The sequence below is a fragment of the Felis catus genome, chromosome A3 (genome assembly GCF_018350175.1).
Source record: "Felis catus isolate Fca126 chromosome A3, F.catus_Fca126_mat1.0, whole genome shotgun sequence".
NCBI lineage: Eukaryota > Metazoa > Chordata > Mammalia > Carnivora > Felidae > Felis > Felis catus.
The window spans coordinates 30,406,382-30,434,322 of record NC_058370.1 but is presented as its reverse complement, the minus strand read 5'-3'; the positions used below and the strand labels follow the sequence as shown (position 1 = coordinate 30,434,322).

Sequence of the window (27,941 nt, the reverse complement as noted above, 5' to 3'; positions counted from 1 at the left end):
AATTCAGGGAAATGTTTCTGAAATAAGAATTTAAATCTACATTTGAACAAAAAACACACCATGTTTACACTACAAAATATATTCTAGTAATATTACTGGAAAATAAAGAATCTTTGGGGCACCCAGACCAAAAAGGTAAGTATACAGGTTCCAAATTATTGTTACTTTTTTGAACATACAAGAACTCAGGAATATTGTTCTTACATGGTCATGTAAAAATAGGGAATCAGGGGCGCCTGGGTGGCTTGGTGGGTTAAGCGTCCAACTTCGGCTCAGGTCATGATCTCACGGTCTGTGAGTTTGAGCCCCGTGTCGGGCTCTGTGCTGACAGCTCAGAGCCTGGAGCCTGTTTCAGATTCTGTGTGTCTCTCTCTCTCTCTGCCCCTCCCCTGTTCATGCTCTGTCTCTGTCTCAAAAATAAATAAACGTTAAAAAAAAATTTTTTTTTTAAATAGGGAATCAAAGAGGAAAGAAATTACACTGCAGGTTTTCCAGAAAATATCATTAGAGAAAACACCACATGTCAGCACCTACGGGATATAGCTTAAACAGTTGTCAGAGGAAAATTCTTAACTTAAAACACAAATACCAATTTTTTTTTAAACCTGAAAACAAAAGAATTAAGCACCCTTAAAGAGTTATAGATAACAGAAGGAAATGAAAACAGAAGGAAGGACTTAATAAAAATGGCAGAAATTAATGAGTTAATGCTTTTGCAAGTTTAATGATGGGTACTCAGATTATGATTCTAACCACCATTTTATAAATGTGAGATATTTCACAGTAATTCTTAGATCTGTTAAATGAACTATAATATACTCATATAATGAGTAAAGAATAAAAAGAATAAGGGGCACCTGGATGGCTCAGTTGGTTAATGTCCAACTATTGATTTTGGCTTAGGTCATGGTCTCACTGTGAGATCGAGCCTCGCATCAGTACACAGCCTGCTTGGGATTCTCTCTCCCTCTCTCTCTCTTTGCCCCTCCCCCTCTTTCTATTTCTCTCAACAAATAAACAAACTTAAAAAAAGAATAAGAATCCCATGTACTGCTATGAAAAGATCTCCAGGCAACACTGTTAAGTGAAACAAGCAAGTGCAGAACCCTATATCAAGCTGGCCTATAGTGTAAGAAAACAATGCAGGCAGGAAGTGGAATAAGAACCCAAGTTCGTATTTGCTTGTATTTGTATAAGAGAGATAGATATGTAGAAAATATAGAAAGCTATTACCCTTTGGGATAGTGGGGGGAACAGAATGGATGGGACAGAGGTGGGTGCAAGTTTTTCAGTTAGACTTCAAGTCTAACAAAATATGTACAAGATTTGTTATGAGGAAAACCATAAAACTCTGATGAAAGAAATAAAAGGAGAACAAAGTAAGTGCATATTCCGTTTGTGGATGGGAAGACTCGATATTGTCAAAATGTCAATTCTTCCCAATGTGATCTATTTGATCTACATATTCAGTGCAATCCCAATTAAATTCCCAACAAGTCATTTTGCGGATTTGAAAAACTGATCTAAAGTTTATATGGAAAGGCAAAAGACTGAGATTAGCCAACTCTTTATTTTTTAAAATACTTTTATTTTTTTATTATTTATTTTTGAGAGAGAGCATAGGATGGGCAGAGAGAGCGAGACTGAGGATCCAAAGTGGGCTCAGCGCTGACAGCAGAGTCAGATGTAGGGCTCAAATTTATGAACCATGAGATCACGACTTGAGCTGAAGTCAGGATGCTTAACTGACTGAGCCATCCAGGTACCCCTAGCCAACTCATTATTGAAGAACAAAGCTGGAGGACTGACACTATCTGCCTTGAAGACTTACTACTATCTAAAGCAACAGTAATCAAGACAGTGTGGTACTGACAATAAAGAATAAAGAAATTTTTTTTCCAGTTTTTTTTTTTTTTAACGTTTACTTATTTGAGATAGAGAGTGCATGCATGCACACACACAAATAGGGGAGGGACAGAGTGGGAGAGAGTGAATCCCAAGAAGGCCGACTTGGGGCTCACGAACCATGAGATCATGACCTAAGTTGAAACCAAGGGTCAGGTGCTTAACAGACGGTGCCCCCAATTGAATCATTTTAAACCACCACAAGGAGCTGCTGGTTAAAGACTCATAACAGGAGTTTGGTGCCCCACCCATATCCTTTTGGGTTTGACCATCATGCAGCCAGGCCCAGCACCACAATGCCTTTTTCTGGGGGCAGAAAGAGCCAGGTAATTTGTCTTAAGACCAACTCAAAACCACTGACTGAAGAGAATGGCAAACATTCTTAGTCCCTCACCCTTGAAGCAAGGTCACTCAAAAGTGACTGTTGTGTTACAGCCCCCAAAGGCACTAAGCTCCCGACCCACCCTAGATAATGTACCTGTATGGGCTGCCTTCCCTTCCTGTACTTCCTGGAATCACCTCCCATGTAAGAGACTTGTAACTAATCCTCTAATCCTCTAATCCTCGTCTCAGGCTCTGCTTCTCAGAGATCCACACCAACCTGCCACATTTTGGTACAGAAAACAAGTACTACCACCCAAAGGAGGCCCATAAGGCGACAGGGGTGATATGGGGCACAAGAGCTGGAGACCTCCCAAGATGCTTCTTGGGGGCATCTTTGATCATGAAAGCTCAGATACCCAGCTCAGTGCCAAAGAGACACGTACTCATAAGAGCAAATATACATTATCCAAACTTACAGAAACAAAGAATGAAATCACACAATCAGTGCTTTTAATTCAAAACAAGAAAGACAACTTCATCCTGGCTAGACTTCTTGCACCCATCTGATGGTATCTTCTCTCCCTGAAGACAAAGGAAACCTAGCATCATCTTGAAGTTGCCTGGTGGGCAAGGGATGGGCCCAAAGAGAGCTACAGAATCCCCCTGCTGAATGAACGACAGACACATTTGTGAACTGTGGTGGGGCTGGACACTGAGCAAGTCCTCACTGACAAAATCCTTGTTGGTAATGTTGCCTAAGTGAGTGCAAATACAGCAACCAGCTCCCCCACCCTGGGAGTCTCAGGTTCCTTTTGCACTGTGAGGACTATGGGTTTGGAAGGAGAAAGTGGGCTGAGTTCCACTCCTCATGCTCCAACACTAGCAACTGGTGGACTGTTTTGGGGGCTGGCTGCCGGGGATGGGAGAAACTGGGGTCAAGGACAGGTGAGACTGGTCCACTATGCAGTCTAAATGAGTCACATGGCAGCTCCAGGCACAGGATGTTCCGGGATTCCTCCTCACCACCCTTTGCCCAGCCCTCTTTTCTGCCAGCTTGTCCCGTCCACTTGTCCTGGATGTGGTAGCACAGCAGAGCTGGGAGCAGGCTGGGAAGGAGGCCAATGCCAAGATTCACCTGGCTGTGTGTCCATCCATCCCTGTCCTCCTTCCCTGCCCCTCAGGAAGCCCCATCCCAGTGAGGGGTCAGCGGGGCCAGGAAGCACTGAGTTCCTTCTCCAGACCCTGGACAAACTGGTCATTGAGGAAGAGCAGTTGACCATGGGGCAGGAAGCGGGCAAGGATGCCCTCGATGCGATCAGCCCTAAGCAAGAGGTTGGTGCTGGGGGTAAGCAGCCGGAGGTGATCCAGAAGGAGGCGTGCCAGCAGCCGGAGTGTGCTCTCAGCCAGCAGCAGGTTCTCATGGGCATCCAGCACCAGGACAAAGCCTAATGAGAGCACACCCAGCCACACCACTGTCCGAGGCTCCTGGAAAGGGTCCCCTGCTGCCAGGCGGAAGGCCCCATGTGGGGCCTCATGCAGGGGCACTGGCTCATCTGAGGACTGAAGCTGCAGGTCCACGGAGGTCCGGCCAGATGCCTGCTGCTGAAGCTGGCACATGGATTCCACCTGCCTGGGAAGAGTGGGTGGGTCACTGATTTCTGTCATCCTCATGACCACCCCTAAAACTGAGAGGTGCTATTAACTCCATATCTCAGAGGTAGACACTTAGCCCCAGAGGGACTAAGTGACCTGCCCAGGACCACAGAGCAGGAAGCATGAGCCATGACAGGAATCCAGGCTCCCATCTCCAGGCCCTGAACCATTTCACTCCATGTGTTCAAGAGAAGGCAGGTTTTGAACACAGCTCTTTGAGCCCGGAAAGGGCACCAGGGGAAAAAGATCCTGCCACCACTAGCTTCACAGAGGCTTCCTTAACATAAAGAAACGCAAGCCATGAGAAATGAAGAAACGCAACTGGCCTGTCCAACCTCTCCACCACCATCCTGCAACCCTTTCCAAATAAAAAAGAGAAGACCGTCCACTTGGCCATTCAGGTTTTTGAAATCACTCTCTGATCCCTCCTGAATCACTTTCTAATTTGGGCCATGCACAGGCTGGTTTTAAAGGCATTTAATTTTCTGTGCTACAGGAGGGGGGTGGAGGCCCAGAGGAACAAGGGGATGGCAAGAGGCTAACACAGGGCTGCCCATTCGAGAATGCTAATCCCCGGACACAAAAGGCAGAGAGGTCAAGAGATTCTGGCACTGGCTGGCTCCATCTGGGTCTGGGATGGGAAGGTCCAAGGCCAGCCACTACATCTGGAACAGTATTTCCCACACACTGCTCTTTCAGTGGCTTTCAGGAGGCTCTGGGCTCAGCATTCCCATGTATGACATTCTCACTCCTCCTTAGGGATTCATAAAACCTACAGGCATACTAATGGCCCTGAGAAGTCCTGCACTGCAAAGCATGTTCCAGGATCTGCCTGCCTACACCCAAATCCCAGCTCTGCCATGTTCTAGTTACATAACCTTGGGCAGGTTAAGTTCCTTAAAGTCTCTGTACCTCAGTTTATTCACCTGCAAGGTAGGGATAATAACTGTATCTATCTCAATAGATGGTTACAAGGATTAATGAGTCCATATACATAAAATGCTCAGAACATAAACTCTTAGCACATATGTACAGGCTCAATAAATGCTAACTATAATAGTTAACGATGATGACCGTACTGTTATTATTTCTTTAACCCCTTTTCACATAACGCTTGTGAACAACTGTGGACAGCTCATGGAAACACTACTCTAAAACTCTGTCTCTGCTTCTTAGTCTGATTCTCTGTGCCCCGCAGAAAACCTATCATTATCAGGCATGTGTTCAGTGAAGGCCCATGTGTTACCTGGCCACAGCCAAAATCTGCTCCTTTCGAAGGAGCCTGTCCCTCTCAGCACCATGTGGCCGTGGGTCATCAGGTGAATTCTCGGCACCAAAGACGCAGGAGTAGAGCACTCGGCAAAGGCCCGTGTCCTGGGCCTGCGGAGCCCGCAAGTTGTGGATGAGGAAGGCGTGGACCATAGCTCCAGGGCAGGCACTACAGGGAAGCCAGAGACCTCAGTGAGATGGGTGTTAAAGTCACAGGGCAGCCACAAGGCAGCATGTCCAGAGGCTGCTGTGGCTGGTCACTGGTGCTCCTCAGCTACCCAAGACACACTCCCCGCCTCGGCATAATGGTGTCGGGTCAGCAGCACTTCTGCTCACAACAAAGTCAATGGTGAAGAAATCTCAATTGCTTCTCTGCCTTTTGGCTAAGGTCAAGTGAAGAAATCTCAGACAACCCCAAACCTACAAAACTACAAAACAAATGGCCAGGAATATTCAAAAAGAGTCAACAGAAGCTGGGGAGTGCTGCTCCAGACTGAAAGAGACTAAAGAGACAAGGCCAGCTGAACGCTGCCTGTGTGTGGGATGTGTGGGGGGGATCCCCAGCCAAGAAAAGGGTAGTTTCAACGTACAGCACTAGTAGGGCAACTGGAAACATTCTAGATAATAGTCTTGACCAATGTTACCTAATTTTGAATGTGGGAGAATGTTCTCGTTTTTAGAAAATATACACTGACATACCTCTAAACATTGAGCTAAAATGGCATCGTATCTGCAGCTAACTTAATTATCAAAGGGTATGAGATAGCTCTTTATAAGAAACTCTTGAAATTTTCTGTAAGTTTCAGATTACTTAAAAATAAAGACTACTAAGTAATGATACTAATAAGGGTGTCTGGCTGGTTCAGTGGCCAGCCAGGGATGGAAAGGCAGCGGGTACACAGTAAACAAATATCTGTTATCTGTGATTAAGGGTAAATAGATCGTCAGTTTAGACTGGTCAAGCAGGAAGGTTCGCGAAGGCGCTCTGAGAGCGGGAGCCAGCTGACCTGGCGCTGACCTCCGGTGACCCTCCAGCGGCAAGAAGAGCGCGTCATCAGCCTCCGCCACCGCGTCTCCCCTGCCCACAAATGGTAGCGACAAAAACTCTCACGTCACTGCCTCGCGCAACCCTGGGGCGCAGGGCATTTGGGGGGTTGTAGTTTCTTGCTCCAGTCAGACAAGACCTAAGCCAGTCACCCCGCCCTGAGTGTGCTGTTCCTGAGCCCCGGGGCCGCTGTCCTCCAGGCGTCGTACTCACCCTTCCTTCCCTGCCTGCGGACTTCTGCTAACAGGCCGCAGGACCCGGCAGTGGGAAAGTAATGGCGGCTGCGAAGCCCCTGGGCGCTTGCGCACGCCGGTCGCGAGAGCGCGCACGAGGTGACGCGCGCAAGGTGGGCGGGGCCCGCGCGCCCGGAGTGCTGCTCCGGGAGTGGGGAGGGGCGGTGTTCTGACACCCTGGCCCCCGGCGAGGGCAGCTTTCGCCCTCCGATCAAAGACCCCTTGCTTCGAGCTCCCAGCAAGGCCCATGCCCATTATTTCCAGACAGGGTATGGGTGTTCCTACTCGGAGCCCCTGGACCAGCCGAGCCCCAGGCCACAGCCCCCGTCGACCGCGAGAGGGCGCAGCGACCCGGCATGTGAACCTTCCGGAAAAGGCCGGGCGGCCGCGTAGTTGCGAGCAGGAGGGGTTCGGACCCCGAGGTCCCTGCGAGCCTTCTGAGGCTCGTGGGGCCTAAAGGTGCGGGGCTTGTTCTCAAACTGGCCATTTTGCGTGGGAGTCAGTGGGGTGCCTGTTAAAATGCAGGTTCCTGGGCTTTACTTTTGGAAATTGTGACTTCAGGACAAAGATGCATATTTAGGCATTTCTTCGGGGAGGGTTTAGGGTTGTGGGTTCCTGAGGTGGGTTAAGGCCAGGGTTCGGTTTCGAGTAGAATGATTCAAATTTATCCCTGCCCCCCCCCATCCCCCTAGCCCACCCCTGTCACAAGCTGTGTGTTCCTGGCAGGTGAGTCACTTCGTTGGACCCCAGTGAAGGGTTTAGTAGGCTGACCAGTTTTTCCATTCGTACTTCCACCTCTAACAAGTTGACCCCTCTTTGAGGGAGGCTGTCAAAGGTATAGTGAAGAGATTTATTCTTTCAACCTAAAAGGGGCCTGGCAGACCATCTGCCTCCAGCCCCAATTAGAGACTCAGCCCAGAGGTGTTTGGGGGCCCAGCAAGGTCTATCCTGAGCCTCACTGCCTACCCTGGGCATCCCCACACATGCATGTACCCGTTTGCCTATTAGCAAGTGAACCACTCAAGCCTCCCAGTGTTCTGTTCCTCAGAGCTTCCACACTGGCTGTTCCCTCAGCCTGGAATGCCCTTTCCTCCCCCCTTTTTTCCCCTTCAAAATGTGCTCAGACCAAAACCTAGGGGAAACTTTCTTGCCTGGACTGCTGTTCAGCTGCTGACTTTGCACCCATTGCTGAGGGTCTGCCTGTGGTGGTGATGTCTCCCATGGGGTATACACAGGCCATGGCACACATGTTCCTTCCCCAGGGCCACGCACAAAGTAGGCCTGGAGCCGACAAGAACACACTCCTTGGTGACTGAAGAAATGAAGAGCCGGGCAGCCAAGGTGGGGACCCTGGAGCCAGTCCGCTCCAAGGGCAAGGCATGCAATGGCTACAGGACCTGGGCAGGGCGGCATTGAAGGAAGGCTACAGGAGATGGGCAGGGTCTGACTAGGGCATAGGGGCATTTTGAACACATGTACAACATATATTTGTAGATGGAGGGGCAGGCCCAGAGAGTGTGAGAACTCAGTCACAAGACTGGGGTCATGTTGACTCAGTTCCTGGTTGCTGGTCCCTATCACGCTCAGCCAGGACCCATGTCTGCCAGCTGATTACAGCAGAGACCTGGCCAAGGGCTGTGGTTGCTTGGGGCCACCTGGCATCTGGAATACAGTTTTCCAGCCTCTGTCCGTTCCTTTTTTAAAAAATTATTTTTAAATTTATTTTTTTTTTCTTTTTAGAAAGCCCAAATGGGGGAGAGGGGCAGAGGGAGAAAGAGAATCCTAAGCAGGCTCCACACACTCAGCATGGAGCCCCATGTGGGGCTCAATCCCACGACCCTGGGATCCTGACCTGAGCTGAAATCAAGAGTCGGACACTCAACCGACTGAGCCACCCAGGCGTCCCTCTGTCCATTCCTTAGGCAGTGAGTCCACTCCCAAGTCCCAGGCCACTGAGGGGCTGGCCTCGCGAGGTATGTGAAGGAGACAGCAGTGAAAATCTAGCCTGAGCCACTACTATGCAGGGCTTTGGAGGACCCAGATGGAGGTAGTGTCTTGACAAGTAGCAGAGCAGACTCAGGTGCCATTCCTGACTCTTTGCAGCCTTCAGCCAGCCTGTGATTACCAGGTCTAAAGCCATGAGCTGAGGACAGTGAGGCAGGAAGGAGCCTGGGTCCCCCAAGATGCTGCAGAGCCTTCTTGCTGAGTGAGGAGCACACACATTTATTTTGTTAAACAGCTGTGTGGGGTTGCCGTTACATACAGTCTAATTCATGCCTAATTGAGGCAACGTGAAGTGGTCAGGGTGTTGCCTGGCATATAGTAGGCACTCAGTAAATCAATGCATGTTGACAACCCTTAATACAGAGGCAAGATAGGAGAAGGTGTCAGAGAGGTGTTGGTCAGCACTGGAAAGCAAGTGGGGTGTTCTGGTCTGATGGGAGGCAGAGGGACGGACAGGCTGACCTTCCAGTGCCTCCTGGAATTATAAGACCGGTCCTCACGACAGAATGGAACCGTCTGAGTGCGGTGGAAGCAACATGCGTTGCATGTTCATGTGTGTGAGCCTTTCATAGTGGTTACCCTACAGGTTGCAGCTGGGCCAGGCATACAATAGGTGCAGATGTGGGTTTGTGGGATATGGAGAGTGTGTGTGTGTGTGTGTGTGTGTGTGTGTGTGTGTGTGTAAGAGAGAGAGAAACTGAAGAGAGAAAGAAGGAAAGTAAAATAAAGCACTACACAAAAACTAGAGGAGATTGAATGAGGAAGGTGGCTGGATTTAGGGCCTGGCCCACCTGTCTAGAAGTGGCTCAGGATCACACCTTCCTATCATTCCCCCTCCCCTCCCTCTGGCTGTGTGCAGAGGTGCCTATCACGCCACTCCCCAGTGGTCTTCTCAGTGGTCCTGTGAACCGGGGTGGGGGGTTGCCTGTACCCTCTTACATTGGGCCCCTTCCCCACACTCCCATTCTCCACTGCTCCCTACCCATGTCCGGGTGAGGCCTACCCCATGGTGGCAGGCAGCCTGGTGCCTGCCTTTTCCAATGCCCCTTGGTGCCCAACACTGTGATGTGTGCACGGTGACTGATACTGATTCAACTTGGAAAGCAGTTTCCATTCCACACCTACCCAAGCCGTAGCAGTGTCCTGATCACCGGTGGGCAGCCTGGCTTGGGAAGCTCTGCTGCTTCTCCCAGATATTAGAACCAACCTCCAGGTCCTGCTTACACATCTCCAGGGACAGAGAACTCACTCCCTGGGGACAGCCCCATTAGTTTTTGACAGCTGGGAACCCATATTGAAGGTCTTTACAGACCCTGAGTCCTCAGGCCAGACTAGTTGAGCCACCACCTACTTCTGGATGTGGGGAGGGCCATTGGGTAGAATCTGCCAGCCCCAGGCAGTGGATTTTCTGAATGACTCCCTGATAAGGATGTCTAGCCATTTCTCAAAGAGTAGAATAGCAAACTAAGCAGAAGAAGGGATCTGCTTTTTTGAGAATCCAGGCGGGCTGAGATTAAGTGGATAAGGCTGCTGTAGAATAAAGGGGACCAAATTCAGGCCAGGCTTGTTCTTCCATCCCCCTCCACCTCCCTGGGTCATCTCAGAGATGGCATTGCCCTGTGCGGGCAGCTTTCCACCAGCCACACAGATGGCTTCCTCCTCTGTCTCCACCACATCCCCTTCCACAGCTTCCTAACTGCTACCTGGACTGGTGCAGTAGACCACCAGCCTACATACAGCATCTGGGCTTTTCTCCTACAACCCTGGGGCTTGCCCATGTGCAGAAAAGGGACAAAACCCTCGGCCTGGACCCCTTTCTTCTAATTGTTTTCAGGCTCATCCTTTTTACCTGTCTGTTCTTTAATCCTCGCACTGGCCCTAAGTAGTAACAGCCATAGCCAACTCTTGTATGGCACTCACTGTATACAGGTTCTGTTCTGAGTGCTTTACATACACTAACTCATTTGATCCAACCCACAATCCTTTGAAGGGGGGCATTTACAATCCCCATTTTACAGATGAGGAAATTAAGGCACAGTGAACTCAAGTAACTTTCCTGAGGTTACGTGCTAAGGGAGATGTGCATGTCCGTAGATTTCAGCCTGCCCCTCCCCCCACCTTGTGTGTCCCCCTTCCTCCCTGTCCCCCCACAGTGGCCCCAGGGGCTGACTCAGCCCCTGCTCCAAATTTCAGAAGACCATAAGGCTCCTCCAACTCCAGCCCTGCATACCTTCTACAACCCAACCCTGGGAGCTCCATCCCACCCTCAGGGAGCCCCAGGCCCCATGGAAATAGTCTTGGCTGGGCTCCAGGAGGAGGAGGCCATGTGTGATTCGTCCTTTCAAACAGCCGCGCTTCCTGCAGGGCTGACAGCCAGAAGGCCCCACGAGGCGGCTGGGGACCCGGCCACGTGAGGCTTCCTCCCCTCCGGCTGCCTCAGGCCCCGCTGACTCAGAGCCTGGCAGCCCTCCCAGGGGCGTGTGCTGGTGCGGCTGGGTGGGGCGGAGGCTGCCTAGCGGCACACGGCTGGCACCCACACCAATTCCTGTGTGGGCTGGGCAGGAATGCTTCTTACCTTCTGTCCCGTAACCAACTGTCTCCTTTGAACAATCGGCTGTGAACAAGTCCACTTCCTCCAGCGTTCTCTCAAGGCATGGCTTTCCTGGCTGCAGAACAGCAACTTCCCCGTCATTACTCAACTTCCCTCTCCTGATTGTTTCCAGATTCCATGAGACCGTGGACCTCCTTGTCTAAACATCCCTCCTTTCTGTACGAACAGTTTCATTGCCTCTGGAAAGTGGGCGCCTACGTGTTCGATTCCAGATACGAAGACTTTTTAGAAATCCCAAGTTTTCTAGATGGCTGTAAGCTGTCGTCAATGGATGGGCTCAAGCCAATGACGTACAGCCAACTGACTCTGAGGAGTCACTTTAACTTTTTTAGAGAATCTGACCTGAGGAAGAAATTAAGACCAATATTTCAGTGTAGGAGAGTCAGAAAACAGGCTGGGCTTATAATGCTTGAGCCTTGCTGCTGCCACACCGCAACGTGTAGGTCCAGCACTTAACAGAGCTCTTTGCTATGTACAACGTTCACGTTTTCTGGTTAAGAGAGAGAAATTAAAATTTACCAATTGTGATGAGCATACGGGGCAGCAGAATTCTCACTCTGCTGGTAGAAAACGCTAAAGCTGAGCAAACACACTATGACCCGGCATTTCCACTCCTGGGTATATTGCCGGTACCATTTGAAATCACCTCAAATAATCCATCAAGGGCACAATGAAAATGTTCTATACCTGATTGTGATGGTGGTTACACACTGTATGCATTTGTCAAAACTCACAGAATCGTACACTCAAATGGGTGAATTTGATATATATAAACTATATCTTCACTTTTATATATTCTTTAAGTAGGCTTCATGCCCAGCACAGAGCCCAATGTGGGGCTTGAACTCACGACCCTGAGATCAAGACCTAAGCTGAGATCAAGAGTCAGATGCTTAACTAAGCCACCCAGGCACCCCTGTATCTTAATTTTTTAATGTAAAAACCAGAAGAAAAAAATTTAGAATGAATAATTCAATTTAGGAGTATAGTCACACAGTGGAAAACTATTCAGCAATGAACAGGAACAAACTGCTGCTAAAGGAAACATAAATGAATCTCAAAGTCATGCTGAGTGAAGGAAGCCAGACGTAAGGGTATGAACTGTATGATTTCATGTATATGAAGCTCAAGACAGGAGAAACGAATCTACCTGACAGAGGTCAGAATAGTGGGGACCCCTGGGATGCAGGCACTGGGAGGAAGCAAGAGAGAGCCTCATGGAATTCTAGAGAAGTCCTTTATCTTGAGCTGTGTAATGGTTCCTCGGGTCTGTGTTCTCTGCTTAAGATGTGTGCCCCTTGATGAGATGTTGATTATTCTTCAATTTAAAAAGAAAACATTTTTTAAAATTGTTTTTGCAAGTGACCCAGTGAGTGATTCAGCTGGTGTCCACACCCCACTAGTGCCCACTGACTTGGTCAGCTTGGCACAGGCCAGCTTCCCACCTGTGCCTGGCCCTATGATGCTCTTTAACTACCCTGGCCCGGGCAAAACAACCTTCAAAACTGGCCAGCAGCCCAGGATTTTAAACTGCTTCCTTGCCTGATCTGCGTCCCTTCATGAGCATCCAGGAAAGAAGTTATCGCTTCTCTTGCTAGGGGGAGGAGAGATTGGGGCACCTCTGCCCCATCCCCTGAACTCCAGGGGTAGATGGGGTCCTGGCCCGAGTTGGAGAGGCAAACCTCTGGCATTCCCTCTCCCAGACTCAGGTCCACCCCCATCAAGGTATATGTGAGGACCAGGACCTTCTCTGGGGGATGTTTTGTTTCCTGGCTTGACCAAGGCCCTCTCCCTGACTCCTCCTCCTCTTTCCCTGCAAAATGAGCTATATACCTACCTGGTAAGCTTAGGAGACAACGTGTAACCGTCTGGAACAGTGTGAATGCCCCATGACCACAACTATGGCTCCGATGGTGGGATATGAGGAGGACAGATGTAGTCTCAGATGTCGGCACCTGGCACACAGCCTATGTGTTTACACTCAACACCCATGGCTCTCTCCTCCCACGTGGCCTGACCCTGACCCATGGGGTGGAAAGAGGACACTCAGAGTAGAAACCAGGCAACCTAGCCCCACCCAGTTGGCTTTTCTGGGACCAAGGCAGGAGGTGAGAAGTGGGAGAGTCCTAGGCAGCTGGAATGCCTGCTCTGCTTGTATCTGCTGTGTGACTTGGAGGCAACCACATGCCCTCTCTGAGCATCCAGCAGCCTTCCTCCTCTATAAACCAGGAAGGAGGGAGTGGGGCTTCCTGGGACCACCTAAGCAGAGTGGAGCAAGCAAATCTTAGTAGGACAGTGCCCAGGGCCTTCCCCCCCACTCCCCATTTCTCCCTGTTCCTCAGGGGTCTACACAGATACTTTTTTTCTGGGGCAAGTCCCCTTACCCGAATAAATGCTACCCTTGGTGTCAGCTGCCTGATCAGCGGATAGGGCTTTTGGAGCTTTCAGAGCCCCTCCCTCCCTGAGCAAAGGCCCAGGCCCCCAGACCATCAAAGTCACACCCCAACGCCCCCCATGCATTGTGCCCTTGCACGGGGCCTGGACCAAGAGGGAAGACCAAGCCTTTGGGCGTAAGAATCTTGGAGGAAAAGCCGGAGACAAGGCAAGCATTGTTTAGACTCAGCCTGGGAATCTGGAGTCCTTTATTGCTCTGGTAGGAAATAGCCTCCATTTTCCCATCTACAAAATGGAGTGAATAATCGTTAGCACCACCTACTTCAGAAGGTAGATGAACTTTGACAGAAAGTGGTAATGATGCCCCACATGTTTGACACACTCTGTATCAGGTAGTACCTTATCTGTACATGTGTGCAAAGGAGGCCCGGCAATCACAGACTCGCATTTGGGGGCAAGGGTCACCTGCAGTGGTGTTCTGAGGGAATTTCCTGAGACACCAGGTTTGGGCCTGGGACCCGTTCTCCCAGATTGGCCCTTTTCCACTCTCTTGATCTTGAACTTGGCATCCCCCTACGTGGTGGAACCTCTGCGGGGTGCTGGGGCCGCTGAGAGGAAAGTCAGTTTTCTGACAGGGCAGGAAGGCTTCTGGGAGGAGGTGACATCTGAAATTGAGTCTCAAAGGAGGAATAACAGGGAGAGAACATTCCTGATGATGCAGCAGGTGCAAAGGAAGGAAATGTGAAGAGCAAGGCATGGGGATTTGAGTCAAATGAGGTGAGGAATGGGCCTGGGGAGGCCCCAGGTCCTAAAGGGCCATGCAGGGATAAGTTTATCCTGAGGGCAGTGGGGAGCCACTGACAATTCTTGAGCAGTGACAGGGTCACTTTGGTTACTTGGTGCAGTTTAGAAAGGGTGAGCTTAGAGGTGTTTGAGTAGACACACGAAGGAGAGGCAAGGCTGCCTTGGGAAGAGAACATGAGGCCACCTCTGCAGGAGTCTTCCGGCCCCCATCCACTGACCTGTGGCTATCCTACCCCGCCATCAGCGTCTGCCACGGTCTTGTCAAGGGCCCATAGGACACAATGCTGGTTACTCAGCTTGCTCAGTGCTTTATTGAACCAAGGCCCAAACAGATGACTCATCTGGGCCTTCAAGCACAGCCCCCCACACATCCTGAGATTCGGAATCCGGACGTGGCTCTGTCCTTGGCTTCGCTGCTTCTATGACATTTCACCTTGAATATTTCCAAACCTTAAAGTGTAAAGAGTTTGTCCACACAGACAGATACATATATATTCTTGCCGCAGGCTGTCATGCTCACTGAAATGCTTCAACTCAGCAGTTTGTGTGTGCAAGGCATTGGGCATCCATGGCTATCCATCCATCCATCCATCCATCCATCATCCGTCCATTCGTCCATCTGTCCATCCACAACAAGACAGCAGCAAATTCTGACCAGTCAGGCCCCGGGGTTCACAGCGGTGAGGTCTGGGCTTCCAGGGGCTCAGGATGCAGGCCTTAGCCCTGGCCCAAGGGCCCCTGAGGAGCTAGGGTCAAGTGGCTAATTAATGTTCAGAGTCTCTAACCCCAGCTGGAGAGGGGAGCCTAATCCTCAGCCTGTGAATGTCCTGAGATGGGCAACAAATCAGACAAATGAATCAAGCGTGCGGGTAACACTGAAACAGGAAAGAGTAAGAGGTTATGTTTGTGCTGGAGGTGTTCATGTGGAGGGACAGGAAAGAGAAAGAGAAAGAAAACACGGCAGACACACCCAGGAGTGCTAGAGAGGGCCCGGCCGCAGTGCCAGCTCCCCTCACAGGGAGGAATTCTGCCTTGGCCCATCCTGGGGGGCTGTGGCTTTCCTCTGGCCACATACAAACAAAGCCCCTAGAGAAAAGGCGGGTCTTTCCTGGACATGGGAAGACAAAGGGTTAACTCAAACAAGGAAGGAAAAAAAGCAAAAAAAGGTCCCTGCTGGACACAAAATACTTCCTTAGAGCTCGACATAATCCAATTTCACCAAATCAACAGGCTGGGCTCCTCCAGGGGCTGGGCTGGGGTGGGGGTGGAACAAGGGTCTGAAGTATGATTGAATGGAGACATGGGGACCAGGGCTGGGGGCAGACAGACAGGACACCCTCACTGCCCTTCCCCTGGATGGCACCTGGGGCCTCCAGCAGACCCTCAGCCCTGCAGGGCCCTAGGTGGCTGGCACCCAGGCCACGAGGAAGAGAAGGTAGGCAGGACTGGTGCTGGCCTTCACTGGTCCTGCAGGCGGCTACAGAGCTCCCGCCGGCTCCTCTCCCCAGCCCAGCTGCGTGTCTTGAGACGGAAGGTCTTCAACTCGTCCTTAAAGGCCTCATGGTTCATGGGCCGGTAGTCCTGGGGCTCACAGAAGGTCTAGGGCAGGATGGGAGAGTCCATCAATACGGGGAATGGTTAACTCTGGGAGGAGACCTCCCTTCTCCTTGGGCAGAACCCATTCCCTACAGTCCAACCCTCCCACACCCCATGGTACCGGGTGCTGTGGGAAGAACTCCTTATAGCCGCCCTTGAGGATATACATCTCCGGATAGTAGAGGCTGGGATAGTCGTTGGCGGCTCTGTCACGCTCCCTGATGAAACGGCACCTGAGACCAGCAGGGGTGTAGGGGTCAGAGCTGGGCGTGCAGCGGGATATACCTCAGGGGACCTATTCTTTGCACCCACCCCTTTGTGGGCCATGGGGAGCCACAGAAGGCTTGAGTAAAGGAATGTCAGCCACAAGAACACTCTTAGATCATCTGGCTACTGGGTCCAGAAAAGGTTGGGGAGATGGAAGAAAGTAGGTAAATCAAGGGAGTTGTTTCTGGAAGATAGTTCACAACAATCTTTGTTAGAGATATCTGACCTGGACCAAGAAAGGGGAAACAGGAAGGAGAGAAGTAGACAAAATTGTAGAGATCTGTTCAGGAGGTCTGGACAAGACTTGGTGAGGATGAGAGGTGGGGAGAAGAAAGATCCGTCAAACCCTGGAAGGGTCAACATCACCGAGGCTTGGGACAGGGCCCTTGAAGGTTAAGGACACTTTTGGAGACTTAGAACCAGATCTTGGTGGGGGGGAGGGGGAGGGTGGCAATGGATGGTGGGTGGACATGAGGCCAGATGGGAAGGATGGGGAGAGGGAAGTAGGAGGAGGGTGCCATGCACAGGAAGGGAGGCTGAGGTCTACTACACACTGCCAGGAGACCAGGGGCCCAGGTCTAGGAGGGGCTGGGGCTGGGCCCGGGCCTCCTGTGCATCAGATGGCTCCAGCATCCCAAAGCCTGGGCAGAGGTCAGGAGCAGACACCCGCTGGCTGACTCACATGCGGGGACCGCGTTCAGATGAGAATTCACAGTGGAAAATGAGGATGATTCTCTTGTCCAGATTACAGGGTGTGATGGGGCTCTGTAGCAGGAAGGTCTCAGCATCCCGTTCCAGGGGCAAGTTCACGGCAGTCTGCCAGAGGAGCTGGAGGTCAGGCAGTAGCCCTGGGCCTGGGTGGCAGGTCCCTCCCTGTGCGGTTCCCAACTTTCAGACAGGTGACCCCACCTCTTACTGGGCAGAATCCTTCCCTAAGATAGGGTGCAGCCACTCCCCCCCCCCCCCCCCCCCCCCCCCCCCCCCCCCCCCCCCCCCCCACTGAGTCACTCTCCCCACAGAGGAAGGACAGACCTGGTGGGTCTTCAGGGCCTGTCCTCATCAGCCCGCCTCACCTTAATGTGCCCGCCTTCATACTCGTAGGGGTACCTGCAGTCCACAATCACAAACCTCTCCACAATGTTGCTGAACTTGCCTGCCAACAGGGCTGCCATCTGTGGGTCACAGAGGTGGGTCCCAGCAGGTCAGGCTGACAGGTGGGAGCTGACCCCAACCCTACCGCTGCCCTGGCCTTTTCCAGCCAGAAAAGGTTAACAGGCAAACGTCCCAAGTGTGCCTGGAGAATGGCTCATCCCCACATACCGTTTCTGGTGAGATGTACTTGAGATCTTGGTGCTTCCCATCCACAGTCTGCAGAAGGAAGGCCTGAAGGGAAGAGGAGAGAGAGTTTGAGAAAGGGAAATGGGAGAAAGAGAGAGCGAGGAGGAAAAAAAGGTGAAACTGGCAAGACCAGGAGTCAGGTAAGTATGGAGTTTCTTTTCTAAGCACAGAAGGCCACACCTGCTCTGACCTTTCAAATTTAGCTCTGGTTCCGATAGCAACCAAGAGGTGCCTCTTGGGTTCTGACATCCAGGGAGCAACCCCATTCCAAGGGGAAAGTGAAGAAGAGAGCAGAAGAGATGAACTCCCTGCCTGCTGCCCCCACACTCTGCAAAGCGCCCGGATGAGGCCAGAGGAGGCTCCAAGCTAGATGTTAGTTTGGCAATGTTTTCCAAGGTTGGAACACAACTGATACCCCAGACAGATTTGAGGTAGAGTCAGGAGACCAAAGAGAGCCAGAGAGGAGTCTAGGTAAGAATAAAGGATAAGCTGCAAATGACAAAGCAGGGAGTGGGGGGAAGTGTGCTGGGAGGGGAGAGGAAGGTGTCAAAACACCTGCTGAGCTTGGGGGGGCCATACAGTAAGGGGTCAAGTCTGCGGAGGGTCCCCAGTGCTGGTACCTTGGAGTAATCCCCAATCAGTTCTCGGTGGTCACTGTCCAGGATAGTCTCAATCTCATCATGACACAAGGACTTTGAGCGGAGGACACGGGCTTTCTGTGGGGTGGATGGTGGCCAGGATCAGGGGTGGGCAGGCTGCCCCTCAGTGCCCCCATTCAGCTGGTACCTCTTTCCCTGCCCCCTCCCTCTGCCACAAACCCAGCCAAGAAGGGCTTGCGGGGTGGACTCGGACAGTGGCCGCCCAGCCCCACCCTAGGGGGTACCCACAGGTTCCTCGGCCTCCCGTTGCTCCTCTGGAGGGGTGACGCTCTTCCTCCGCTTGTTCTGTATGGGCAGGTCCCTGTCGTGGGGCCGCTCCAGCCTCTTGAGGATGGGTCGGATCACGCTGCAGGGCATGGACGGAGAACGGAAGAGCCGCTGGCACTTGCTGTATATGATGAGGTCCTGGGAAGGGTGGCAGGTAGGGGGTCAGAGTGCCCAGCCCCTGCCCCCTACTAACCCCACCTGGAGGGTAGGGCTCCACCCCTCCAAGTTCTGAGCGGCCCCCCCAGAAACCCACCTGCTCTTCCTCCTTTTCTGAGGTCTTGACCAGTGGGGCGCTAATGAGGCTCTCCATGCCTGGGGGGACCACATTGTCATCCTGAGGCCAAATCAGCAAGGATATGGTTAACATGCAGGCAAAGGCCAAACCTCATAGGCCCTAAGTCCTTCAGCATGGCCCTCCTCGGCCATGTCCACACAGGGTGGTCCCTTAGAACCAGGAAATTGCAGGGCCCCAGTTGTTTGCACAGAATCGTGAGAAGCGTGGCCATGGTGGAGTGCCAGGCTTCCCTCTGCCCTGCAGGGCCCTCCCTCACTGCATCACCAGTGCCAGTCGCCTGCTAGTCTCTGGTAGGCCAGAGGTCAGGCTGTGACTCCATTAGCTCCAATTCCTCTTCTGTCATTGGAATGATGGCGTAGTCTCCCTGCAGGAGGTCAGTGCTTTCCTCTTTGGGGAGATCCTGGGGAAAGACTGGTTACCTTTAAGTCACTCTCCAGGATGTCCACAAATCCATCATCTTCCTCAGAGGACCCCTGGGTGGCAGTCAGGGGGAAGCGGGATCGGGCTGGGGGACTCCACTCCTCTATTTCCATCTTCCGCTCAGGGGTGAGACACTGTGCAGGGGACAGACACAAGCTGCTCAGGGTGGGGACCCCGGGCAGCCCCCAACCCCATCCTTCTGAGAAAAGGTTCCCACTGCCTCAGTGTTCAGGATCACCCTCCACCTTCCCCCAGGCTGCCTTCAGGGGTGCCAACCCTACATGCAAGCCCACCCTGCATGGTCTGGCTCTCCTGACGTACCATCAGGTCGGGGGCTGAGCTTGGTCTCTGGGCAAAGGCTTCTCTTCGGTCAGCCCACTCTTCCAAAGCATGGGCATGGCTGGGATGTGGGGGTTTCCATGGCATCTTGAAAACAAATCCATTCTGTGGGCAAGATGGGGGGGGGGGTGTCATCAAACGCCAGAGAACCACCCCAGCACACCCCCTTCTCTCCCTGAAGTGCTCCCACTCCAGCCTTCTGGACGCGCACATTCTCTTTGTCCTCCCCAGAGCTGCGGGCAGCTCGGCCACACGCCTCGCTCTTCCTCCAGCTGCCGGGTGCTTGGGAGTTGGTGATGTTCCGTAGCACAGGGCTGTGGCCCAGAAGCCTCACCTAGAGAGCCAGGTAGGGCAGCAGGTACTGAAGGCTGCATTCCTCTGGCATCAGCCCTGGCCCTACCTTCTCCCATCCCTCCTTCGAATCCCCCAGCTTGCCCATCCACCTCCAAAACCCCATCTCCCACAGCCAGACCAGGGACGCCAGACCACTTCAAGTCCACCCTCTGGGAGGCGACCCTGGATCCCTCCTGCCCCTCCTCAAGCCTGGGCAATGCCTGGGCCTCCAGCGTCAGGCCTCAGAGGGCACTCACCGGTAAGGACTGGAAGCGTCGAATGGCAAACTGCTCGCTGCAGAAGGAAACGGGGATATGTCAGGGCTGGAGAGTGGAGGGCCGTGCAGGAGAGCAGGCAGGATGCCCCTCCACCGCAGAGCCCTATGCATCCCTGTGGGAGGGAATGGGACAGCACCCTCCCCATGCCTACTCCACCCAACGTGGTGGGGGGGGGGGTGGAGGGGAGGGGAGCATGGACAGAGCCTGTGGTAGGTAGACTACCAAGACTACCAGAGCCGGCCTGAGGAAGGCTGTAGCACTTACTTTCGGATGACCCGGCTGGCTGCTTGGATGGCCTGTTCAAACCTAAGAGAGAGAAACGTCCTGTGCAGCCCACCTCCTCCTATAGCACATTGCCCACCCCCAGCATCAGGCCCCCAGTCCACAAGGCCCAGAGGCCAGGACTCAGGCCAGTAGACAGTGGAGGGAAGAATGCAGGGAGGGGGTCCAGGTACTGGGGAGGGGGGAGAGGAGAAGCAGCCTGGGATTTTGAAGGCTGCCCTGAATGGAAGAGGGCCCAGAGAATGGCAGCAATAGAGACAGCTGGGGCAGGTCACAGGGTTGCTGAAGCGCTACCAAGGCAACGGTCTCGCCAGCCTGCCCACAGGCCTTCCACCTGTATGCAAATCACCTCAGCGGGGCCATATGGTGGCCAGGAAAGGCATCCATCCATCCCATGATGACAGACTGTGGCCAACAATGTGGGTATCTCCAGGGCCTGGATGCCTTCCCTCCCCTTGTGTGGGGCGCTCCTGGCTCCCCCCAGGACAGGGGCCTAGTTTAGTGTGCCCCTGGATCAGCCACAGTGTGCCATGCCAGACCCCCTGGTGACAAATGTTCAGGGTCACATCCTCTCCTCCCTCCTATGGAATTTTCCAGGACCCAGCCTCTGTCCCACCCCCTTCTCCTGCCTTAGAAGAGGCCAGCAGGCAAAGAATTCCAACAGATGTTCCTTTTGAGGCTGGGGCACAAGCTTCTGTAGATAGGCCCCACCCCCTAGCTATGTTACCAGAGACCACCTGCCACGCAAGGCTTTTGTGCGTCTATGCGAACGCAGGCACACACACACACACACATGCTTCTTTCTGAGAAACTGTAACCGACACAGCAGGTGCAGAGGTGGGGGGGCCCACCGAGGGCTAGCGTCAGGGGGATGACTCCTAGGGGTGGGGAGTGGTTGTGCCCAGACAACCTGGCATCAGGAATCACCACATTGCATTGGCTTCATTTACAATCTGCACCTGGGCCTCGGGAGTAAAGCAGGGACAGCTCTGTGTTGCCACCAAAAACCGACCTGCAGTCCCCCCACCCCCACCCATTTCTCTCCCTGCTTCCTGTTTGTGAACAAACCCTGTAGCCCAGCCCAGTCTGATCAAAGGCAGTGGGAGGAAAGATAGGCACTGCTCTGACCCCAAAGCCATAGTCCCTCAGCCCAGTCTGGGGATGCCCAGCTGTCCCCACTAAGGCCTGGCAGCTGCTCTCCCTGCTGGGGCTCTAACAGCTGGATGGGAACAGCTGTGGTCTGGAAGATACTACTCATGCCCCACACCCAAGGGGAAGGGATCTGTCCTCAGCAGAACTCCCTCTCCATGCTCTCTCTCATAAAGTGCCTGGTCCAGAGGTTGCTGATAGGATGGCCAAGGGCTGGACCAACCTGCCCCAACTGTTTTGTTTGGTCTATAGCAAATTCAAAGTTTTGAATCAATTGGACCATGTTTTAAAATTGTTATATTTCACAGAAAAAAAAAAATAAACATCTGTATAGGCAAAAGAAAAACAGGACACACACCAGGCCTGTATTCCCACAAGCCACGGGCTGGCTGAAGTATCCACTGCTCCAGAAGCCACTATCCCCACTACCTGGTCCTGAGACCACAGTTGGCTGCTCCTATAGGAGCAGACCCTTTTCTGACAGGAAGCAAAGTCTCAGGGCTTGGGAAGGTCAATTAGTACCAGGTATATGGGGATAGGAGGGGTCTGGGCATTCTCCCAGGCTTCCCCAGTGGGTTTATGCTGAAACTGGGATTCCCAAAGGCAGGTACCAACTCCTTGATAGTGAGGATCCTTTCACTTTTTTTTTTTTTTTTTTTTTTGAGAGAGAGAGAGAGAGAGAGAGAGAGAGAGAGAGAGAGAGAGAATATCTTAAGCAGGCTCCAAGCTCAGCATGGAGCCTGACAAAGGGCTCAATCCCACGACCCTGGGATCATGACCTGAGCCAAAATCAAGAGTCGGATGCTCAACCCACTGAGCCACTCAGGTGCCCCAGGGGAGATCCCTTTTCTGTACTTACGTCTGCTCTGCCATCTGGGGGTCCATGGGGCTGGGAGAATCCATGCAGAGACCTGAGGGGACAGAGCACCTTGGTTTGAAAGTAGTGCCCATCTTCTGCACTTTCCCCCACCATGTCCCAACCCTATTCAAGAAAGAAAAAACCTGTTTCTATTTTAGATCTTGACACATTAAAAAAAAAAAAAAAAATGTAACAGGGCAGAGAGAGGGAGAGAGACAGAATCCCAAGCAGGCTGTGTGCTGTCGGCACGGAGAACTTTGAGATCATGACGTGAGCTGAAATCAAGAGTCTGAAGCTTAACCAGCTGAGCCACTAGGTGCCCCTCCTCTGTATGGGTTTTTAAACCAAAATTTTGCTAAGCATTTTTCTTAAACTGGTTTAAAGTAATTTGTTCTAGAAGAGATAACAGCTTTTTAAAGAAAAGGTTATAGCTGAAGGCAAGCGAATGTTATAAAATGACCAAGTGTCAGCCCTAATGCCTCCCAGGTGGGGCTGTGGTTCAGGGACTTTGGCGCCTGGTTTTAAATAGGTAAGATCTCCTCTCCCCAAGTGGGCCCCGCCCTACAGCCGCTCAGCCAGTCTGGGCTGGGTGTGGTAAGCCCCACCAGAAGTGGGCAGGTGGAGGCTCCCGGTTGTGGGGAAAATGTTAGTGTGATTGGCAGGGAAGTGGGGGAGACTCAGGCAGCCCCCCAAGTCCCCCGGGGCCCTAAGAGACTCACCTGCATCAGAAGATTCAGAGGACTCAGACGACAGGGAAGATTCAGATGCTCGTCTCCGGGACAGGGATAGGCGTGTGAGCAGGCCACCTACCTGACTCTTTGGGGTCTCACTGGGAAGGCAACAGGGACCCAGGGAAGGAGAAATGTAAACATGGGGCTCAAGAGCTGGCTGGCCCATGTTCCCACTGGCCACACCTCTGAAGGACCCACCACTGCCCCAGAGAGGCGATGGCACTGAGGGCTTACCCTCTTCTCTGGGCCTTCTGCAGAAGCCCTAAGTGTCTTTTCTTTGTTGATTAAGAAAGAGGTGAGCCCAGAGCAAGAGCAAGAAGCTGGGCTGGAGGCCACTCTGGGGGATGGCAGGGCAGGAAAGGAGCCTGGAGGGCCTTCATCGGAACTCTTCAGACCCCTACCCATCCACAAGCCTTTCTGGAACTAGGACCAATACTTTAGTCTCTATTGCTGCTGAGGGCAACCCAGCCTGGACACTGCAGGCCTGTTCAGGAAGCAGGACCAGTGTTTAACCCCTTAACCCTGGGAAAGGACTAGGGGTGGAGGGAGCAGGGGCATGGACATAGGAGAACCAGTCTGTTCTGCCACCCTCAAGTTCCCACTCCAAGCTCAGAATCCCCTGCCTGGGGCAAAATAGTGGTGATTAGGGCAGAGATTAGGGGGGCAGCGGGGGAGGGGGGGGAGCCGGGAAGTGGGACAGTGGTCTCCAGAGGCTTGTGCTGCCAAGAGCGAGTCACCTGGAGGGTGTGAGCAGCACAGACCTGGCCTCATTGCCCTAGTCCCGGGTCCCTGAAGCAGGCTCTTACCCAGGACACCTCCCCACTCAGCCTCTCGATTCGACTCCCACGCCGGGGACCAACACCCTAGTGGGGGCCTCTCACCCCACACCCCGCGTCGGTGGGGCGCCCTACCTTCCCAGCCCGGCGAGGTTGTGCATGGTCTGGGTGAGGGTGGTGACCGGCGAGGAAGCGGCCGCGCGCTCCGGGGACCCCACGAGGCCAAGAGCTCCCAGCCGGAGGCCCCGGAGGTGGCTGGGACGCTCGGCGCCACCGCGCACGCCGGCCGGACTGAGAGCCACGCCCGGCGCGGGCTCGGGCTGGGGCAGCTCCATCGCGGCGTGGCCCGCGGAAGGCTGGCCGGAGGGCCGGACGCAGGGCGACGCCGGGCACAGCTGGCCGGGGCGAGGAGGGGAGCGGGCGCGGGGTGGAGGGGGGGGAGGGAGGGAGGAAGAGCCACGGGGCCGGAGCGAGGGAGGAGAGGGAAGCGGGGAGGGTGGGGCGGGGTGGAGGGACGCAGGGACCAGCCACCAGTCCGGGAAACCTCTAAGCAGCAGCTGCCACCTCCACCTCCTTATATATTCGAAAAATAACAGCAGCCGCGCCGCCGGACGCCACCAATGGGGGCTCTGGTTAGAGGAGGGCGGGGCTGAGGGCGGGGCCCGCGGGGTGAAAGGCGCGGAGGCTGGCCAGCCCGGCCCCGCCGAGTTCCAGACTTTGGTTGGGGCTGAGGGACTGGGGTTTCTCCTGAGCCCCCACACGCCACCCCCTCGCCCCTCCAGCCAGGACTCGAGGATCTTGGCTTCCCAAATTCTGCTTCTCGGGATGTGGTTTGGAGTTACACACCCCCGGCCGAGAGGGTCTCAGAGGAACCAACACCCGCTAGGGTGGCCTCAGAGGGACCCCCCACCCCACCCCGAGATTTAACATCACCTACACTCACCAGTAGGCACCGTGAGAAGGCTCCATTCCAGGAGTTTGCCAGACAAGGCTATGAAGTGCGGTCTGGGTTTGCCACTCTATCGACCCGGACGTTGAAGCGTGGAGAAGTTCATTAACTCGTTCAAGGTCACACCGGGCAAGTGGTGGAGCAGAAATTCACCCCAGGCGCTCCTGCAGCCTCCCTGCGCTCGCGACTAACAGCGCGGAGCGTCCCTAAAGCAAAATCATCGAACGGAGCCTCCCCCCTTCCCCCGCCCCTCGCACACGAGGTACACCGGAGGTGGGGGGCTACGATACATGTGACCCCGAGGGGTCTAATTTTCTCCAGCAACCCCAGAGGAGGCTCTAATGCCTGACCTAGCTATAGGTTTTGGCGGTTGGGGCCAAAGAAGGTGTCTACGACCTCAACCCAATTAGTGGAACTTTCTCACACCCACCGACGGTTTGGCTAAGGTGATGTCAATGGCATCACATTGTTTAATTTGTGTCTTTGATGACGAGGGAAACTGAATTTATCACTAGTTTAAAGTGAGCACCTTCGGACTAATCGCTTTGCATCAATCCTGCTTTCCTGGAATGAGACCGGAAGGCTGCACCCAAAAGTGAATGGGTGGTAAGCTGCTTTTCCATCCCATCTCCCCAGCAAGGAGTTGGCCTCTGGCGGGGTGGAGCACAGCTGGGAAAGCAGGAGCTGAGGCTTTGTGCCTCTTGCGTAGTCCCATCCCTCCTGCCAAGGTGCAGTGGGTGGGAGTGGCCGAAGGGAGGGCCTGGCGGTAGGAGGTTGGGTGGCTAGGGGACTTGCGCAAGAAGGGGATGCAAAGACCCCCAGTCCTACCTGAGAGTGGTGAGGAGGAGGGTGGGGGTTCATGACTTTTCCTTTTCCCAACATTTTGCCCAGCTTCTGTGATGTCAGGCGCTATACTTAGTGCTGGACAGGGCTGAGGTTTCAGGTTCATCCGCCCTGGATCAAGGGTCCAGCTCCCAATCTCTAGCCACTACTCACAGTCCAGGCTGTGGCTGTCCCCAGGATGGGGGACTGGGGGAGGAGACAGTCTGTGAGGCCTCCCACTTCAAAGACCAGAAATAAAAATGAAGGGTTGCGTTTTCAAAATCAACCCAGCTGGTGTTATCCCCCCCCCAACACACACACACACACACACACGAATGTGCTTACAGGCTTCTACAGGGTGTGGGGAAGGTGTGTCTGTGTGTGGTCAACAAAAGGTGGGGGAGCGTGACACTCTTGAATCCTTTGAAATCTCACAGTCAGAGGTCACCTCTGGGCCAGTGAGGAGAGCCCAAGACCACAGAGGGGTCATTCCAGAGCATTCCTCCCATCAGCTCTGTGTATCTTCCCACATCTCCTTTTGCCAGTTAGATCACAGATTACGTGCCCAATTAAAAAAAAAAAGATAGTCAATAAAAATAAGCTAAAATAGATATTTGCAATCATTTTGTATGAGAAACAACTCCCCACATCCAGCCAGGTCCTGGTTACAATGACAGTTCTGGGCTTCAGAAAGCTCCACTTCCCATGAAAGGAACACCATGCCTCTAAACTGTACATATCAAGCTGTGGGCTCGCTTAAGGGGGTCTGGTGTGACCCCAGTACCTTGGCAGAAAAGAAGGAAAAATTATCACGTTTGCAAAATCCTTCTGCTTCTAAGCCTGTTCCCACACGGCATTTTTTTTAAATTTATTTTTTAAATTTATTTATTTTATTTTTTTTCAATATATGAAATTTATTGTCAAATTGGTTTCCATACAACACCCAGTGCTCATCCCAAAAGGTGCCCTCCTCAATACCCATCACCCACCCTGCCCTCCCTCCCACCCCCCATCAACCCTCAGTTTGTTCTCAGTTTTTTTTTTAAATTTTTTTTAACATTTATTCATTTTTGAGACAGAGAGAGACAGAGCATGAACGGGGGAAGGTCAGAGAGAGAGGGAGACACAGAATCCAAAACAGGCTCCAGGCTCTGAGCTGTCAGCACAGAGCCCGAAGCGGGGCTCAAACTCACAGACCGCGAGATCATGACCTGAGCCAAAGTCGGACATCCAACCGACTGAGCCACCCAGGTGCCCCGTTCTCAGTTTTTAAGAGTCTCTTATGCTTTGGCTCTCTCCCACTCTAACCTCTTTTTTTTTTTTCCTTCCCCTCCCCCATGGGTTTCTGTTAAGTTTCTCAGGATCCACATAAGAGTAAAAACATATGGTATCTGTCTTTCTCTGTGTGGCTTATTTCACTTAGCATAACACTCTCCAGTTCCATCCACGTTGCTACAAAGGGCCATATTTCATTCTTTCTCATTGCCACATAGTACTCCATCCACATGGCATCTTTATGGGATTCATTTTTCTAGTGCCTTTTCCGTCATGGCTTGTGACATGTTAAATGGTTTTTTAAAATTGGAACATGTTACTGGGGTGCCTGGGTGGCTCAGTCAGTTGAGTGTCGGGCTCTTGACTTTGGCTCAGGCATGATCTCACCATTTGTGGGTTCAAGCCTCGTGTAGGGCTACATGCTAACAGCACAAAGCCTGCTTTGGATTCTCTCTCCCTTTGCCCCTCCCCTCCTCGTGAGCTCTCTCTCTCTCTCTCTCTCTCTCTCCCAAAAACAAATAAATAAACTTAAAAAAATTGGTTCATGGTACCAAAAATTTGAACAAGGGAGAAAATTCAAATGATACAAAACAGCAGTGAAAAGTCAATCTTCCATCCCACACAAACATTCAGAACAGATGCAGTCACTATCATAAACTTGTTGCATATTCTGGAGATAGTCTATGACAGTCCTAGGCAATAGAAACATAATGGCAGGCACAAATATGAGCCATATACATAATTTAAAATCTTCTAGTAACCACATTAAAAAATATAAAAGAAACAGTTGAAATTTTAATATTTTATTTAATCTAATATATTCAAAATGTTATCATTTAAACATATTATCAATATAATAATTGTTAATTAGATATTTTATTTGAAAGTTTATTTATTTTGAGAGAGAGAGAGAGAGCACATGAGTGGAGGAGGATTGAGAGAGAGAGAGAGAGAAAATCCCAAGCTGGCTTCCAGCAGGTAACCCCAATGCGGGGCTTGAACCCACGCACGAGCTGTGAGATTAGGTGCTGCTAATTAGATATTTTAGATACTTTTTTTTGGTA

At 52.4% G+C, this 27,941-nt stretch overlaps 2 protein-coding genes across 8 annotated transcripts; both read right to left on the bottom strand.

Moving 5' to 3' along the window:
* Positions 1-2,717: 2,717 nt before the first annotated feature.
* Positions 2,718-11,292, bottom strand: AP5S1 (adaptor related protein complex 5 subunit sigma 1). 4 transcript variants are annotated; one of them, XM_006929886.5, is made up of 3 exons: positions 11,009-11,292; positions 5,129-5,320; positions 2,718-3,859 (listed from the first exon to the last, which is right to left on the bottom strand). In XM_006929886.5, exons 2-3 carry the CDS (start codon positions 5,302-5,304, stop codon positions 3,433-3,435), a joined length of 603 nt encoding a protein of 200 aa, XP_006929948.2. In that variant the 5' UTR covers positions 5,305-5,320; positions 11,009-11,292; the 3' UTR covers positions 2,718-3,432. The 4 variants fall into 4 exon arrangements, with proteins under 4 accessions (XP_006929948.2, XP_003983731.2, XP_019682343.2 ...); XM_003983682.5 differs by lacking the exon at positions 11,009-11,292 and adding an exon at positions 6,410-6,567; XM_019826784.3 differs by lacking the exon at positions 11,009-11,292 and adding an exon at positions 6,159-6,374.
* A 3,242-nt stretch (positions 11,293-14,534) lies between these two features.
* CDC25B (cell division cycle 25B) lies at positions 14,535-24,244 on the bottom strand. Of its 4 annotated transcripts, none has more exons than XM_045053831.1 (16): positions 23,967-24,243; positions 23,044-23,153; positions 22,325-22,376; positions 20,299-20,340; positions 20,014-20,050; positions 19,635-19,757; positions 19,406-19,528; positions 19,084-19,218; positions 18,623-18,703; positions 18,331-18,507; positions 18,064-18,159; positions 17,426-17,488; positions 17,179-17,277; positions 16,788-16,978; positions 15,960-16,071; positions 14,535-15,841 (listed from the first exon to the last, which is right to left on the bottom strand). In XM_045053831.1, the coding sequence occupies exons 1-16, from the start codon at positions 24,164-24,166 to the stop codon at positions 15,701-15,703; spliced, it is 1,782 nt and encodes a 593-aa protein (XP_044909766.1). In that variant the 5' UTR covers positions 24,167-24,243; the 3' UTR covers positions 14,535-15,700. The 4 variants fall into 4 exon arrangements, with proteins under 4 accessions (XP_044909766.1, XP_044909767.1, XP_044909768.1 ...); XM_045053832.1 differs by having other exon boundaries at positions 16,788-16,921; positions 23,967-24,240; XM_045053833.1 differs by lacking the exon at positions 19,635-19,757 and having other exon boundaries at positions 23,967-24,244.
* Between the last annotated feature and the right edge of the window lie 3,697 nt (positions 24,245-27,941).

Excerpts from the sequence above, each read along its gene's own strand:
- AP5S1 (XM_006929886.5), bottom strand. The coding sequence starts at position 5,304 with ATGGTCCACGCCTTCCTCATCCACAACTTGCGGGCTCCGCAGGCCCAG. Across the intron at positions 3,860-5,128 it reads CAGATTTTGGCTGTGGCCAG|GCAGGTGGAATCCATGTGCC; the intron begins GTAACACATGGG and ends CACTCTTCCCAG.
- CDC25B (XM_045053831.1), bottom strand. The coding sequence starts at position 24,166 with ATGGAGCTGCCCCAGCCCGAGCCCGCGCCGGGCGTGGCTCTCAGTCCG. Across the intron at positions 23,154-23,966 it reads AACCTCGCCGGGCTGGGAAG|TGAGACCCCAAAGAGTCAGG; the intron begins GTAGGGCGCCCC and ends TTGCCTTCCCAG. Across the intron at positions 18,508-18,622 it reads CAGAAAAGGAGGAAGAGCAG|GACCTCATCATATACAGCAA; the intron begins GTGGGTTTCTGG and ends CACCCTTCCCAG.